Source organism: Taudactylus pleione, unplaced genomic scaffold (genome assembly GCF_031769625.1).
Source record: "Taudactylus pleione unplaced genomic scaffold, aTauple2 ptg000214l, whole genome shotgun sequence".
Taxonomy (NCBI): Eukaryota; Metazoa; Chordata; class Amphibia; order Anura; family Myobatrachidae; genus Taudactylus; species Taudactylus pleione.
In genome coordinates, this window is record NW_028284616.1 from 5,816,122 (window position 1) to 5,835,219 (window position 19,098).

At 40.4% G+C, this 19,098-nt stretch overlaps 1 protein-coding gene across 1 annotated transcript in view; it reads left to right on the top strand.

Moving 5' to 3' along the window:
• Positions 1-19,098, top strand: part of GTPBP3 (GTP binding protein 3, mitochondrial) — a 145,687-nt gene that overhangs the window by 15,652 nt on the left and 110,937 nt on the right. The window contains exon 3 of the mRNA XM_088478518.1: positions 1,232-1,467. Coding sequence (XP_088334644.1) covers positions 1,232-1,467 — 236 coding nt within the window. The remainder of the gene's footprint in view (positions 1-1,231; positions 1,468-19,098) is intronic.

Below are 19,098 nucleotides of genomic sequence, written 5' to 3' on the forward strand. Positions count from 1 at the left end.
ATTAGGCTGAAAAATCAAAACAAACCCATCAGAGAGATAGCAAAAATATTAGGTGTGGCCAAATCAACTGTTTGGAACATTCTTAAAATGAAAGAACGCACTGGAGGGCTCAGCAACACCAAAAAACCCGGAAGACCACAGAAAACAACTGTGGTGGATGACAGAAGAATTATTTCCCTGGTGAAGAAAAACCCCTTCACAACAGTTAGCCAAATCAAGAACACTCTCCAGGAGGTAGGTGTAATATGTGTCAAAGTCAACAATCAAGAGAAGACTTCACAAGAGTGAATATAGAGGGTTCACCACAAGATGTAAACCATTGGTGAGCCTCAAAAATAGGAAGACCAGATTAGAGTTTACCAAACAACATCTAAAAAAGACATTACAGTTCTGGAACAACATCCTATGGACAGATGAGACAAAGATCAACTTGTACCAGAGTGATGGGAAGAGAAGAGTATGGAGAAGGAAAGGAACTGCTCATGATCCAAAACATACCACCTCATCAGTGAAGCATGGTGGTGGTAGTGTCATGGCGTGGGCTTGTATGGCTGCCAATGGAACTGGTTCCCTTGTATTTATTGATGATGTGACTGCTGACAAAAGCAGCAGAATGAATTCTGAAGTGTTTCGGTCAATATTATATGCTCATATTCAGTCAAATGCTTCAGAACTCATTGGACGGCGCTTCACAGTGCAGATGGACAATGACCCGAAGCATACTGCAAAAGCAACCAAAGAGTTTTTTAAGGCTAAAAATTGGAATGTTATGCAATGGCCAAGTCAATCCCCTGACCTGAATCCGATTGAGCATGCATTTCACTTGATGAAGACAACACTGAAGGGAAAATGCCCCAAGAACAAGCAGGAACTGTTTAGTTTGTTCCATTACTTTTGGCCCCTTATAAAGTGGGAGGCACATATAGAAACCATTGTAATTCCTACACCGTTCACCTGATTTGGATGTAATTACCCTCTGCAGTTAAAGCACATCTTGTTTGTTTCATTTCAAAGCCATTGTGGTGGTGAATAGAGGCCAAAATATGAAAATTCTGTCAATGTCCCAATATTTATGCACCTGACTGTATAATATACATTGTTTTACATCACAAAATGCTTGATAGATGTACAGATAAGTCACATACTTGCTGCAGCTCTGTTGTCGGTGTTAGAATAGCAGCAGAATCCCTTCTAGAAAATGCTAAAGACGTAAATCCATTGTGTCTTGCAGTCCACTGAAGAAGTGTAAGCATCATGATGTGAGAGATACTATTTTTTCCCTCTCGTCTGGCCGTGGAAAATGTGGTGTGGCAGTTATTCGCACTAGTGGTCCTGAGAGCAAAGAGGCACTACACATTCTAACTAAATGGCAAACATTGCCTCCTCCGCAGCAAGTTAAGCTGGCATCAATTCTGTGCCCAAGGTCTGGGGAGCTGTTGGACAGAGGGCTGGTTGTGTGGTTTTCAGGTCAGTAACAGTGATCTAACACATACATTAACCTATTACTTATATTCTGCTTCTGTAGGACATTCAGAGGTGACATGAGAGAATTTTTTTCTTTAGTATTTATTTCATTTATACTTTATAATACAGTCCATTACAATGCTATGATGTAAGAAAGTAATAGTTCAGGAACAGGAAGATCACTCCACAGTAGTGATGACTATTGAAGGTTGTTCCATCAATGGTTGAATGGGATTAAACCATCAGTAAAAAAACATGTAGATATGGTTTATGAGAACACAAAGTGGCGCTCAATGGTTAGATGTTTAGCTGCCTAATCCTTAACCTTGGTTCCACCCAAGCAATAATGTGTGGTAAAAGTTTGGTCAGGATAATGGTGCTTACATCAACAGTGTACAGTCAAACTATAATGACACACAAACATACTAGAAGGATAATAGAGTAGTATGATATAGAGTAATTCTTCCCTTTCTCGTTATATTGCCAGTTGGTCACTTGTGGCGTCCAGCAGGAGAAGAGTTTTTTCAATATATATAGAAAAAATATATAAAGGAGAGAATGTCCCAAGCATTGTATAATATTGTTTATATGAATTTATTTTTCAACAATACAGCACACAATTTCACAAGGTAATAATAATGTAGATTGGAGGCTTTATCAGAAAGCAGTATGTTAGATGCATATAGATATATACTGGATGAAGGCTCCGAAACCTTTTAGACCTTTTGGCATTTAATGTCCTCATCTCCTGGAACAGGCTCCTCTCTACTTCAATTGTCTCCACTCCACAACCAATGCGTTTCGAGTTGACTAGCTCTTCCTCAGGGCAATGTGTAGGGGAGCTCACATTTGTTTCCCTATATACTATGGTAGCATGCACAGACCTCCGCTATTGGACTGGCGCTGCCGATGTGTTTTTTTTATTGTTGTTGAAAAGATTGAATGCTGCCCTAGATTTCAGCATCGGTGCCTGACTATAGACCATTGATGGTTGCAGGCCATCCGTAATCATTAGTCTGAGTAGAGCTTTCTAAAGCTTTAAAATTCAGCAAGTGAAAATGTCCTGAGTATCAAACAAGTGTTATTAGGATTGGGCAAGACATGATTGTTTTAAAGGACTTATTCTTCATTCACCAAAAACATTCATAATAATAAAAAGTAAATAAGATGATTGCAACTATGAGAATATATAATATTACTACCATTATAAATAATTTCCCATATGCTGGCTAGAAAACAAAATGGAGGTATTGTTTAATACATGTTATGTAGTGTCATACCTCATAATATTACCATTCTCCATTTTCTACATTAAAATTTTATAACAAATTGGGTAACAGTCATTTTTTCCGACATGTAGATTTTTATTTGCTGATACTTGTACATTACTTTAAAACTGTAACTATTAACTTAAACCTCTTTATTAGTGATATATTAGTACTAATGTTTTCCAGATATTTAATAATGCTCTTATAGCAGGTGAAAGCATGCCTACTTTCTGGTTAATACATTTAGAGTGTTCCCGCTAGAATGCGGTAGGGTGCAGACTCGTGGCCAGGGCATCCTATGATAATAGGGCGTGGCCAATCGGGGAGGGGGAAAGCCCCCAATTTTTCACACTTGGGGGCATGCCCAGCACTTATGGAGATGCTTGGCTTTCCCCAAGCTCTCCCCTCACGGTGAATAAATAAACGGCGTCTATTCACACGGGGGTGATTGGTCACCACAACTTTTTCCACCCGCGGGACGCTGCGACCCGCGTGTTGGAAAGGCCCAGGGCAGGCTGTTTTAGCAGGGTGCCGCTAAAAGGGCATGGCTCATTTTGCCCTTTTAAACTTGGCAGGGTGCGGCGCCCTGCTAAAACAGCCTAGCAAGAACACTAATTTACAAGCTATTCTAGTCGCTTAGAGTCATAACTAGGAGTGGGCTAGTGGTGCTGTCACCAAGGCGCAGGGCCTACACGGGCGGCAAAGTGGCTGCACAAGGCACCTGTATTTGACATGCAGGGTGCTTGGAATGACATCCTGCAGTCGAGAGAGTCACTGCCTGACATGTCCCCTGTATCTTCCTGGTCCCGGAGGCATGTTAGGGGGGTGGGCCAGCACAGGGCACATTTTCGCCCTGCTTCGGCCCTGTACTCTCTTCTCTCTAGGTCATCTATATAGAATTTAAGATCTAAAATTGTATTGGAGAATAAATCACACTGTGATTTTGATGGCCGGATAGACCATTTTAAATCTAATTTGAACCCCATAACAATCCTGTTAAACATCTTCTAGTCATAAAATACTGGTAAGTCTGCTTACGTGTGAATGGAGCTAGCTAGACCTTTCAGATTTCAGATTTAGATTGACCCTTTTATGGGCAGCCTATCCGCAACCTCAATTACAATGACTGACAAAACAGATTTCTGCCAATTATTGTCAGATTATTTGTCACCATTATGTTATCCACTAATCATACTTTCACTTAGTATGTTAGCCTGTTTTTCACTAAAAATAAACTACAAAATTATCTCAAGGAATATTTCCATCTTCTTTGGGGCCAATATTTTTTGAAAACTCTTAAAATTTCCAGTTATATTAAGTGTTTTCTATTAATGTTTTCTGTAATACTTCAATTAGAAAATATATAATTTATACCCATCAGACCTCTTAGGCCAGGTACACATTAGAACGACATGCAATCCATGCAGATGATCAGGGGGAATTCCCCTCGCCCCGGACCATAACATATTGGGCGTACACACTACACGATTTAATGAACGACGCAACGATACCTCGTTCTCTCCTTCATTACACTGCACAGCCCCGCATATGATATCGTCTGATTGGCCGCTCAGCACAGCCAACCAGAAGATCCCGTATGCAACCTGCGGGAGAGCACAATTGTGCATACAAACTAGACGATGTAGACAATTTGTCGTCCCGATATCATTCTAGTGTGCACCCGGCCTTAAAAATCAGACCTCACATTTATATTGAAAATCTACTGTGCATCCGGAAAGTATTCACAACGCTTCACTTTTTCCAGATTTTGTTATGTTACAGCCTTATTCCAAAATGGAATAAATTCATTTTTGTCCTCAAAATTCTACACACAATGGGCCTGATTCAGACCCACTCGCGAGCGGCTGTCCGCTCGCAAGTGGGTCGATGTTATGGACTGAGCATGCGCACGACGGAGGGAGCTCCGTCGTGCGCATGCGCCAGACGCGACGAGCGAAGGAAAGTCCTTTGCTCGTTTTGTCCGATCAAAGGTGGCGTGCTGTCAATGTTGATTGACAGCACGCCCCCTTTGGTAGGCGTTCCGGGGGCGTGCCTCCCTGACTGGGGCGTTCCCACGGGAACGCCTCCCGTCAGAAGCCGGCCCACTGACATCACTAGTGATGTCAGTGGGAGTGATTTTGGCTCTGATAGAGCCAAAATCACTCCAGAGCTTGCGGTTGAAAACCTCAACCGCAGGCTCCGGCTCGCAATTCCGATGGTCGCGATGGTCACGACCATCGCGGCCATCAAAATGCACGCTCGTATAGCCTGTGGGTGGTGACCCACAGCTATACGAGCGTCCAGGAGGACGCTCCATTTTCATGGAACCCGGCCCTCATTCAGAGCGTGCGCTCTGCTCAGAGCGTACGGCTCTGAATGAGGGCCTATATCCCATAATAACAACTTGTAAAAAGTTTTTTTGCGATTTTTGTAAATTTAATTAAAAAAAAAATCACATGTACATAACTATTCACAGCCTTTGCTCAATACTTAAGAAAAATCCAAAGGCGCTACTACCTGTAGACACAATAGGGGCCTAGTTTGAAACACACTCTACCTATTAACAGCTAGCCCTACCAATTTGGGAAAAAGTGGATCACTCCCAAGAGATAAAAACCAAAATCAGAGAAACATAAGGGCGCTAATCAATAGGTAATAGGTTTAATAGTTAAAACATGAAGCATGTAGTGATCACGTTATCACTACAAAATCAGAAAACAACACAGAGTACATAAAATAAATGAAAATAAATAGATAAATATGAAAATAAAATATAAAAATATATATATAAGTACTGACAGAGTAGAATATAGCTACCTAATTACATGAACACAGATATCAGTATGCACCATGCAAAATAAAAGCATTATTAGATGGCGTGAATATTGTATAGGCTCCTATGGAGCATAATTCAGTGCTCCTTAGCAGCATATAACATGAGAAAACTGATGAATCCAGTTGTCACAATTGTGACTCCATCCCGAAGGAGATATAGACTAAATGTTATTTGAAAAAGCTCCGTATTTCGTAATTCAAATCCCAAAAATGGTCAGTATGGATATGATCTCCTATTCTTCTAATGAGCAGCAATTCCACTGTCACACAAAAGAACAAAAACAACTTTGTATACATCCAGTTGAAACACTGTTTAGTGAGGCTACAGAGTCTTAATATAGGTTTCCAATAGTGATTTTAAACAACATGCATGTTTGTTGGATATTTTTTGTGTACATATCCCACTCTATTTATCACTACAGTGGTATCTCTTACATCAAGCACGGTGCTGCATGGCAGGTGCACAAGCCAGCAGTATTGTTACCATTCGCTGTATCTCAAATGTAGCAGGGAGATACACTCGTGGCAAACGGAAACCCAGAGACTCGTAGCCTTGTCAGCAGGTGAGCACTCGTGACGCATTTCTCCGCCTCAGGCTCATCGGCGGTTTCTTCAGACGGTGTGCTCCCCCATCTTAGCAGCGGCTATAAGTACCGGACTGATTAGTCAATTGGTAGCAGGTATTTCTTCCAAGTACTATTTTGTACATGCGCAATCTCATATGTTGCACGGACCTCGTTTCAGATGTAAATATGCAACACTGTATTTAGATAGAGTTGCTAGTCATTAAAGACAATTAAGGTTGTACGGATTTCGGTCATCCAATAGATAAAAATACATGCCAACTGTTTGTTGGTGCATAACTGACCTAACAACAGCATTAATAAGTGTAGAGAGCAAACAAAGAAACACATTATATATTATAAATTATCCTATATCAGATTCCAATTAATCGATATTTATTATATTTAAATTTATCTAAATAGACACATTTTTTTATATAAAATATTAAATTAAAATATATATACACAAACTATTAAATGGTGCGCAGATGATCTGATAAGGATAATAAGGATAACATCATTGAATATAGAGAGTAAGCAAACAATCGTCGTTCTTAATGTACACAGGCTATTAGATGGTACATAACTGATCTGATAGAGATGATACAAATAATAGAGATAGCATCATTGGATATGGAGAGCAAGCAAATAATCGGAATTCTTAATCAGCCTATATCGAATTCCAATAAATCGATGTAATATATCCATAAGCACATATTTGTGTATGAAAAATCAGAAGTTGGCATACACATCCATGTGTGTACAAACACCGCACACATGTATGTGTGTGCGTGTGCACACTCGCAGACCCACATATCATCTAAAATTATAGATAATAAAAACATATGGAAAGGAAGAAAGGCCTACGGCCAACCCCCCAGACGAATATATATGTGTACATACATATAAGTATATATATACACATATATATATATATATATATATACAATTAGCTTTACCTCTACTGCTGATCAGAAACATATAACATGTCCTACATCATGTTAGGAGTGGACCCATATTGTTGATCAACGTAATGATTACACATGATATAAGTCACACATTCCTAAATATATTCTGGACCACATCCACATGGATTATCCTGCAGTCCCATTCCATAAAGTCTAATGTGGCCAAAACTACATCCTAATCCTACTGTCTACATAAACATATACTGACATAATTGGTGTTTATTATGTGGAAGGACCAGAAATCTAAACAACCTGACAGTTCATTGATCTATCTACGTGATATGGCCATGACTACTAATGATAACCGACCTATACCAATTGGTGTTAAATGCAAAATAGAGGAAAACAGAAAAAGAAACCATCTAACTGAAACATACTAGTTATCATCACATATGTGAGGACACAACTCCATGGATGATGTGCCTACCAGCAAAAAATCCCAAGACATCACAGAGCAAAGAACCCAAAATATCACAAAGCAGATCTGAAACAGACTAGGCCAGCCAACGTGGAAGCAGTCCGTATGATCAGACTCCCCCACATCGTTCGCCTAGTAGGTGTATTTTAACATAGGGAGAGAAAAAGAGGATTAGCCTCTGCACTCACAAGTGGTTGCATATAACCAAAAACAGTTGGCTGATGTCATATCTATATGCATACTGTATATGTTAGCATATAGTGACATAACAAACTCAACATACATGTCACCAACGACACGAAAAGGAGCCAAACATCCATAGGTCAGCCTACCAGCATACAGCTAGCCTATGTTATTGAGCTCCACCGTATCGTTGAGGCCCTGTGGAATTAAAGTTTTCAATCAAAATATCTAGTAGGCTTCACGTTTGCAGAGATAGTTGTATCTGTCCCCACCCCTCTTAGTTGGTTTAATATGCTCTATTGCTTTGACCGTAATGTTGTTAATCCCTTCCTGACAGGTGGTCACATGTTTGGAGTGTGGATGTGTTTTTATTTTCTTAATAAGGTTCCTCCTATGCTCCATAAACCTGGTATGTAGAGATCTCGTTGTGCGGCCTACATATTGTATACCGCAACCACATTCCACTATGTAAATGACATAGGAGGACCTGCAGTTCAGAAAATCTTTAATCACAAAAGTCTCATTGGAGACAAATGATTTGAAATCAATAACTTTCCTCTCAGTGTGTTTACAGGTGGTGCACTTGTCACTACCACATCTATGGAAGCCTGGTGGTTTTGGAGGAAGCCAATTAAGAGTGTTAGTGTGTTCCATATCCATTCTTTTAAAATGGCTTGGGGCAAGTTTGGTTTTTAAATTATCTGATTTTTTGAAAATCACTGCTTTGCCGGGTGCAATAGATGGACCTATGTATGTATCCAGTTTTAGTAATGGAAGATTTTTGTTAATTATCTTCTTAATGTCCCTAGCATATGAATTACAAGTGGTGACAAATGTCAAAGTCCTATCATTATTCTCATAACTCTACTGCCATGTGACCCATTGTCCAAAACCAGCCAACTTACATCTCTGAATGCCCTATCAAGTAGATGTTTAGGGTAACCTTGCTCTAAAAAGGACTTATGAAGAACCATAGCGTGTTTCTCAAAGTCTTCAAATTTGGAACAGTTCCTTTTAACACGAAGGATATGCCCCTTCGGAATATTGTCTTTCCAGACTTTCAAATGGTTACTCCTATAGTTCAAATATCTACTCTGGTCAACCTCCTTGATATAGGTCCTTGTCACAACATCACCATCTGCCCCTATATCGAGTGTAATATCAAGATAGTTGATAGATGTAGAACTGATGGTGTAAGTGAATTTCAAACCAAATAAATTGTGATTAAACTGATCTAAAAATAATTGAAGTGAATCCCTCTCCCCATCCCAAATAAAGAAAAGGTCATCTATGTATCTGCCATAGAGAACCAGGTTCGCCCCAAGTTCCTGGTTCCTCACATGTTCTTCCTCGAACCTCCCCATATATAGGTTAGCGAAACTTGGGGCAAACCTGGTTCCCATGGCAGTCCCCTACCGCTGTAGATAAAACCGTGAATCAAAAGTGAAATAATTGTGTTTTAAAATAAAGTGTATAGATGAAAGAACAAAATACAAAGTGCTTCTGTGATATTGGTATCATTCTTTAGATAGTGCTCAACTACTTTGATGCCCTCCTCATGTGGAATATTGGAATAAAGAGATTCCACATCACAAGTGGCAAAATTATAACTACTTTTCCATTTAATACCCTACACCATTTGCAAAAATTGTGTTGTGTCTTTTATGTATGATCGTAACGTTTGAACATGTTTCTGTAAAAATGTGTCAACAAAATAAGACAAATTATTTGTTAGTGAACCCACACCCGAAATAATAGGTCTACCCGGTGGGGAATGTAGTGTTTTGTGGATTTTAGGGAGAAAATAAAAAGTGGGTATTAAGGGGTGTGTAGTATATAAAAACTTAACAGTGTCTGTGTCCAACACCCCACCATCAAGTGCATCATCCAACAGGTCTTTCATTTTGTTCTGAAAAAGGGCGGTGGGGTCGCCACCCAACACAGTGTACTGTGACTCATTAAGCAATTGCCTATGGGCTTCTTGGATGTAATCTACCGTGTTTAATATGACGACCCCACCGCCCTTATCAGCTGGCTTAATGGTGATGTCGGGATCTTCCCTGAGGGCCCTCATCGCCTGTCTTTCCTGTCTAGACATATTATTCCTCAACTGTTCATTATATGCCTTTTCACAAAGGGTCCTAAAATCCTCTAGAGTAGATTGATAAAAGCTCTCAATATATGGACCTCTGTACTGTAGGGGATAAAATCTGATTTCTGTTTGAGAGTCCTAGTATTTTTAGGATAATCACCATTGATATCAAACACTTGTGAATATTTTAGGCTTCCATCCAGGGAACTGGATTCGGCGCCCAATGCTTCCAAGGTCTCTAGGGCTTCACCATCACCCTGATCCAGAATAATGGGAAAGCCCTCAAGATTTTGTTTTTTCATATCTTTAAAGTACGAACATAGCAATTTAGGTCTACAAAGAGGTTGAACATATTGGGTTTTGAAGCTGGTGCGAAGTTCATGACTCAGCGGGTCAAATCTATTTGGATGTGTGTACCTTTCAAGGGACACATCCTGCTCTCTCCAACTATTCTTCCTATATGGGAATTTTTTAGTACCATTTTTCCCAGGGTGGCCCCTTTTGATGTTATCAAATCTAGACGGGGTTTGTTTATAATTATAACCACCTCCCGTTCCTCTGGTATATGCCCGAGGGCTCTCTCTGAATGAGAAACTATGCTCATCTCTCCTTATTCTATTAAAATTTCTAATCTGAGCACGTTCATAGTCTGTTTTATCTCTACTTAATTTCTTTTCCTTCTGTTGAATCAGAGATATGTGGGTCTGCGAGTGTGCACACGCACACACATACATGTGTGCGGTGTTTGTACACACATGGATGTGTATGCCAACTTCTGATTTTTCATACACAAATATGTGCTTATGGATATATTACATCGATTTATTTGAATTCGATATAGGCCGATTAAGAATTCCGATTATTTGTTTGCTCTCCATATCCAATGATGCTATCTCTATTATTTTTATCATCTCTATCAGATCAGTTATGTACCATCTAATAGCCTGTGTACATTAAGAACTTCGATTGTTTGCTTACTCTCTATATTCAATTATGTTATCCTTATTATCTCTATTATCCTTATCAGATCATCTGCGCACCATTTAATAGTTTGTGTATATATATTTTTATATATTTTAATTTAATTTTTTATATAAAAAATATTGTCTATTTAGATAAATTTAAATATAATAAATATCAATTAATTGGAATCTGATATAGGATAATTTATCATATGTAATGTGTTTCTTTGTTTGCTCTCTACACTTATTAATGCTGTCGTTAGGTCAGTTATGCACCAACAAACAGTTGGCATGTATTTTTATCTATTGGATGCCAATCACCGAAATCCGTACAACATTAAGTGTCTTTAATGACTAGCAACTCTATCTAAATACAGTGTTGCATATTTACATCTGAAACGAGGTCTGTGCAACATATGAGATTGCGCATGTGCAAAATAGTACAAAATAGTACTTGGGAGAAATACCTGCTACCAATTGACTAATCAGTCCGGTACTTATAGCCGCTGCTAAGATGGGGGAGCACACCGTCTGAAGAAACCGCCGATGAGCCTGAGGCGGAGAAACGCGTCACGAGTGCTCACCTACTGACAAGGCTACGAGTCTCTGGGTTTCCGTTTGCCACGAGTGTATCTCTCTGCTACATTTGAGATACAGCGAATGGTAACAATACTGCTGGCTTGTGCACCTGCCATGCAGCACCGTGCTTGATGTAAGGGATACCACTGTGGTGATAAATAGAGTGGGATATGTACACAAAAAATATCCAACAAACATGCATGTTGTTTAAAATCACTATTGGAAACCTATATTAAGACTCTGTAGCCTCACTAAACAGTGTTTCAACTGGACGTATACAAAGTTGTTTTTGTTCTTTTGTGTGACAGTGGAATTGCTGCTCATTAGAAGAATAGGAGATCATATCCATACTGACCATTTTTGGGATTTGAACTACGAAATACGGAGCTTTTTCAAATAACATTTAGTCTATATCTCCTTCGGGATGGAGTCACAATTGTGACAACTGGATTCATCAGTTTTCTCATGTTATATGCTGCTAAGGAGCACTGAATTATGCTCCATAGGAGCCTATACAATATTCACGCCATCTAATAATGCTTTTATTTTGCATGGTGCATACTGATATCTGTGTTCATGTAATTAGGTAGCTATATTCTACTCTGTCAGTACTTATATATATATTTTTATATTTTATTTTCATATTTATCTATTTATTTTCATTTATTTTATGTACTCTGTGTTGTTTTCTGATTTTGTAGTGATAACGTGATCACTACATGCTTCATGTTTTAACTATTAAACATATTACCTATTGATTAGCGCCCTTATGTTTCTCTGATTTTGGTTTTGCTCAATACTTTGTTGATGCACCTTTGGCAGCAATTACAGCTTCAAGTCTTTGTGAATATGATGCCACATGCTTGGCACATCTATCTTTGGGCAGTTTCGCCCATTCCTCTTTGCAGCACCTCTCAAGCTCCATCAGGTTGGATTGGAAGCGTCGGTGCACAGCCATTTTCAGATCTCTTCAGAGATGTTCAATTGGATTCAAGTCTGGGCTCTGGCTGAGCCACTCAAGGACTTTTACAGAGTTGTCCTGAAACCACTCCGTTGATATCTTAGCTGTGTGCTTAGGGTCGTTGTCCTGCTGAAAGATGAACCGTCGCCCCAGTCTGAGGTCAAGAGCGCTCTGGAGCAGGTTTTCATCCAGGATGTCTCTGTACATTGCTGCATTCATCTTTTCCTCTATCCTGACTAGTCTCCCAGTTCCTGCCGCTGAAAAACATCCCCAGAGCATGATGCTGCCACCACCATGCTTCACTGTAGGGATGGTATTGGCCTGGTGATGAGCGATGCCTGGTTTCCTCCAAACAACGCCTGGCATTCACGCCAAAGAGTTCAATCTCATCAGACCAGAGAATTTTGTTTCTCATGGTCTGAGAGTCCTTCAGGTGCTTTTTGGCAAACTCCAGGAGGGCTGCCATGTGCTCTTTACTAAGGAGTGGCTTCTGTCTGGCCACTCTACCATACAGGCCTGATTGGTGGATTGCTGCAGAGATGGTTGTCCTTCAGGAAGGTTCTTCTCTCTCCACAAGGAATGCTGTAGCTCTGACAGAGTGACCATCGGGTTCTTGGTCACCTCCCTGACTAGGACCCTTCTCCCCCGATCGCTCAGTTTAGATGGTCGGCCAACTCCTGGTGGTTCTGAACTTCTTCCATTTACAGATGATGGAGGCCACTGTGCTCATTGGGACCTTCAAAGCAGCAGATATTTTTCTGTACCCTTTCCCAGATTTGTGCCTCGAGACAATCCTGTTTTGGAGGTCTACAGACAATTCCTTGGACTTCATGCTTGGTTTGTGCTCTGACATGCATTGTCAAGTGTGGGACCTTATATAGACTGGTGTATGCCTTTTCAAAATCATGTCCAATCAACTGATTTTAGCACAGGTGGACTCCAATTAAGCTGTAGGAACATCTCAAGGATGATCAGTGGAAACAGGATGCACCTGAGTTCAATTTTGAGCTTCATGGCAAAGGCTGTGAATACTTATGTACAGGTGATTTCTTAGGTTTTTTTTTTTTTGTTTAATTAAATTTGCAAAAATCTCAAAAAAAACTTTTTACATGTTGTCATTATGGGGTATTGTGTGTAGAATTTTGAGGCCAAAAATTAATTTATTCCATTTTGGAATAAGGCTGTAACTTAACAAAATGTTGAAAAAGTAAAGCGCTGTGAATACTTTCTGGATGCACTGTACATGTAAAATGCATGCTGTAAAATTGTGCATTTAAGTGGTAATACCTTAAGAAACGTGCAACTCAGTATGTTGTGTTATGTGTCTGTCTGAAGGTACGGTTAAAGTGCCTCAAGATATGCTTTAAGCCAGGGATGGGGAACCTTCTACCATTTGGTCTGGCCCTCTGAGCTTTTTTCTGCTGGCCTCATCTGGCTATCAGGGTGCCTAGAGTGGGATCCTGCAGCCAGAATCTATGCAGCAGTGCCGCCTGGAGAGTCCTTAATGCTTCAGATAGTCACACTGCTGCCCTTACAGCTCCCTGGAGCATCCTCAGGATGTTCTGGGCATTGCTGTAATCACCAGCTATTGTGGCCCCGCCCCTGTGTGACATCACATGGAGGGGCGTGGCCTGCACCAGGCCCGCAAATATTGTTATATATATCAAAATGGCCTTTGGCAGAAAAAAGGTTCCCCACCCCTGCTTTAAGCGTATATTTATGTTGCCACATACCATGATCAACTTGACAATGATGAGACAAACTAAAAAGAGAGGGGAGTATGTTCTTTTATTTAACTCTTCACCACAGTTCTTAACTCTGCGAGTTCAGTATCTGCAACATTTCTACCTCCTGACGAGTGTGTGTGGGGATGTGACAATCTCTAATTATATTGCAATAACATTAAAATGCTCAATCTGTACCCTGACCCTTATCTTCCCCGTTCCACCGTTCCTTTACAAGTCACAATTGTGGGATGCAACAGAAACTGCATACGTATTTATAAGCATTTTTGATGTGTGTGCAGTATGTAAATGCATATTTCACTCTAATAAAAGAGATGTGCGTTGGACTCTCCTAGAGACCCATTGAGGTCAGTTTAGTTGCACATGGTAGGCTAACATTGTGCATTTTCCTGCGCATCCCTATGGGGCTGCAAGGTAAAATGTATTGTATGGTGCTGTTCCTGGTGTTCAAACACTGTCATAATGCCATATTGCCAACATCACCCATACATCGCATCTGAACCCATAGTTTAATTGCTCCAAATGCTAATATATGTCAACTTTTCTTTATACCTGCTATTGTTTTTTATTATTGTTTGTATGAATTCATATCACAAACAATTTAATTACACAAATGTAATGCCACTGCTTATATAATGTAATAAACGTATCAGTTAAATAGGGCTCAATTCAATTAGATGCTACTTACACACAGCTGTTAGTAAGTGCGGCTGTTTGTCGCATTTATGGTACCTCTGGACTCGTGGATTTTTGTTCACAGCCCATGGGGCTGAGTGCAATAAATTGCGAGTCCGAGTCGAGATCGTCCTGATAATGGGGGTGAGTTGCAGTGCTGTTGGCGGTGTTTCCAAGCTGTTACACCCACCTCACGCTTTATTGAATTGACCTCATAGTGTTTAATCCGGGGTGATAATTTTTTCAAACTTTTCTTTTCATTTTTGCTACACTGAGCAGTAATGACATGTGTAGGATATAATTGGATACTACGCTAAAAAATGTAAGAAAAAAAATATTTTTGTCTTACATCTTTGGGGGGACACTAATAAGCTTGGGGTATAGAGGGCACAATGCAGGATTTGGCACTCAGACTGTTTCAACTAATTTATAATGTAGCTTCTCCCTCATATAACCTCTTCTTGCAATAACTCCTTAGTTTTTTTTAGTGCCTTAGCAGGGTAGGTGTGCTACAGATTGCTGCCTATGCAGCCTGTATCTTTTATTTTTCTGTTTCCTGTCCACCACTATGGCGGTCATTGGGTATAAAGCCAGAAGGCTGTCTGCACTTTTGAGTGGGTAAATAGGCTCCGGCCACGGACCTCCTTCCATTGACATCCCACACCTGACATGTGACTTCTTTCGGGGTCCTCGCCCTCAAGCAAAGCAAAGTTGGATGGTATTGTATATGCATAGCTACAGCACTGTTTTTATGCATATTGCACTGTACATTTACTACACACTATATATTACCTATGCCATTACCTACGCCATGGTATGGTATTCTATATGTTTGTTTCAGCACTACACGGTGTATAGTATGCTATGTTCGGTTTAGTGCTTTCCTTATGTAGGCTACGCTGCTAATAATTTTGTTATTATGTTCTACGGTATTGTATATACATTGTAACAATATGGTAATAGCACTTATTTTTAGAATTGTACTGTATTGTAAAGACAGCACTCTTTTACAGATTTATCCTCATACATCTAGCCATCTCCTACATGCTTGTGCGTTAAGTAGCCCTTCTAGTCGCGCCATGCCATGACGTAACTCTGTAGCGCCGTGCGTCTTTTCGTGCTACTTTTTACCTTCAAATGCGTCTTATTCGCGTAGCGATGTGAATAGGTAACCAAGCAGCTTCTGCTGATTAAAATGATATGCAGCATGCCTATATTCTGTGCGCAACTGCCGGTGTATCTGCATGCTAAACGTTACGTTATAGTCTCACTGTAATGTATACTTTCACGTGCAGAAACACCCGCAGTTGCTCTCAGAATATAGGCGAGCTGCATATAATGTTTATCAGCAGAAGCTGCTTGTGCTACCTATTGTCATAGTTGTGTGAATAAGATACATTTAAAAAGTTGCACGAAAAGACGCTCAACGCTACCAAGTCACGCCACAGCATAGCACGACCAGAATGGCTGTTTAACGCGCAAGGAGGCTAGATGTATGAGGACACATCTGTATTGCAAGGAGGGGTTGTATAGGGGAGGAGCTACATTACAAACAAGTTGTCTGAATGCCAAATGCTGCATTGTGCACTCTGTATCCCAAGGATAGGGAGTGTCCCCCAAATGGATTTATTGGTAAGTACAAAAATTGTATTTGTTAACATATATTTATGCACACATATTCTACAGTGTTTTCCAGAGAATATTTAGTCTTTCACATCAGTCCCTGCCCCTATAGAGCTCACAATCTATATTCCACATATACAGCCATGGCCAAAAGTTTTGAGAATGACAAGTATTGGTTTTCACAAAGTCTGCTGCTTCAGTGTTTTTTGACCTTTTTGTCAGATGTTGCTATGGTATACTAAAGTAAAATTACAAGCATTTCATAAGTGTCAAAAGCTTTTATTGACAATTACATTAAGTTTATGCAAAGAGTCAATATTTGCAGTTTTGACGTTTCTTTTTCAAGACCTCTGCAATTCGTCCTGGCATGCAGTCAATCAACTTCTGGGTCACATACTGACTGATGGCCGCTCATTCTTGCCTAATCAATGCTTGGAGTTTGTCAGAATTTGTGGGTTTTTGTTTGCCCACCCACCTCTTGAGGATTGACCACAAGTTCTCAATGGGATTAAGGTCTGGGAGTTTCCTGGCCTTGGACCCAAAATTTTGATGTTTTGTTCCCCGAGCCAATTAGTTATCACTTTTGCCTTATGGCAAGGTGCTCCATCATGCTGGTAAAGTCATTGTTCGTCACCAAACTGTTCTTGGATGGTTGGGAGAAGTTGCTCTTGGAGGATGTTTTGATACCATTCTTTATTCATGGCTGTGTTCTTAGGCAAAATTGTGAGTGATCCCACTCCCTTGGCTGAGAAGCAACCCCACACATGAATAGTCTCAGGATGCTTTACTGTTGGCATGACACAGGACTGATGGTAGAGCTCACCTTTTCTTCTCCGAACAAGCGTTTTTCCAGATGCCCCAAACAATCTGAAAGGGGATTCATCAGATAAAATAACTTTACCCCAGTCCTCAGCAGTCCAATCACTGTACCTTTTGCAGAATATCAGTCTGTCCATGATGTTTTTCTTGGAAAGAAGTGGCTTCTTTGCTGCCCTTTTTGACACCAGGCCATCCTCCAAAAGTCTTCACCTCACTGTGCGTGAAGATGCACTCACACCTGCCTGCTGCCATTCCTGAGCAAGCTCTGCACTTGTGACGCCCCGATCCCACAGCTGAATCAATTTTAGGAGATGGTCCTGGCGCTTGCTGGACATTCTTGGTTGCCCTGAAGCCTTCTTCACAACTATTGAACCTCCTTGAAGTTTTTGATGATCCGATAAATGGTTGATTTAGGTGCAGTCTTACTAGCAGCAATATCCTTGCCTACGAAGCCCTTTTTGTGCAAAGCAATGATGACTGCACGTGTTTCCTTGCAGGTAACCATGGTTAACAGAGGAAGAACAATTATATCAAGCTCCACCCTCCTTTTAAAGTTACCAGTCTGTTATTCTATCTCAATCAGCATGACAGAGTGATCTCCAGCCTTGTCCTTGTCAACACTCTCACCTGTGTTAACGAAGAGAATCACTGACATGATGTCAGCTGGTCCTTTTGTGGCAGGGCTGAAATGCAGTGGAAAGGTTGTTTTTGGGATTAAGGGCACGTTCGCTTGCGTTCGCACATAGCCTGCCAATGTTTGTAATGTGCGCATACGTATAAGATGCACTGCGCATGCGCGAACTAGTCCATGCGAGCGGGAAGCGTTCGCACCCTATATATAGACACCTCACTAAAATGAGTGACAGGTTGGGCCGTTTGTGGGTGGCAACGGGTTAGTCGATGGAAGTGGGGTGTGGTGGTGTGAACGCAGGTGTCTGTGTGTTTTAACGACGTTTCAGAGGCGTGCATAACTAAGACGCAGCGTCATAATACACATGACATGGCTGAATTACACACTGAAGCACTAGCAGTGCTTGCAGTAGGGTATGGTCAGCCACAAGTTCTGCATATGGGTCTGATGTTACCGATTGTTGAATACACTACCTGGGGATGTATAAGTGGACGTCTTATGACAGGCTGGTGGGTGTCTAAGTACACACTGCGATCGCACGCCAAAACACAGTGGGTCGCCAGATTTGCATACTGTTAGGGCTGCGTGCGAACGCATCTAAAGTGCGGGTCTGAATCGGGCCCTAAGTTCATTGTCATGGCAAAGAGGGACTTTGCATTTCATCTGATCACTCTTCATGACATTCTGGAGTATATGCAAATTGCCATCATAAAAACACTGAAGCAGCAGACTTTGAAAACCAATACTTGTGTCATTCTCAAAACTTTTGGCCATGGCTGTACACAAACATTACATACATATGCACTAGGGTTAATTTTTGTTAGAAGCCAGTTAAGCTTCCAGTATGTCTTTGGATAGTGGGAGGAAACCAGGGAACCCAGAGGAAGCCCACGCAAACATGCGGAGCTCTAACAAACTCCACACAGATACAGCCTTGGTGGGAATTGAATCGCCCTCAGTGCTCTGAGGTCTTGGATTCGATTTCCACCGAGCTACCCGATAAAAACTGTATTTTAATAATGGAATATTAAATAAAAATTACGGTTTTGCTTATATTTGATATTCAATTATTAAAATATGTTTTATCATAATATTATCTTCTATACCACACCTACAGATTTAAAAATTTAGATATAAATGTATCTATTTGTATTCTTATAATATTTTATGCCTTTATTTACCATTGGGGAAAATAAGTTCCATTCTATAAACAAACGCTATTATTAAAACAGTTGTATTGAGTATCAATTTCTTTCCTGTGATTTTTATTTGGCTTCTAGAAATTTTCACTGCTAAAGTATACATACATACA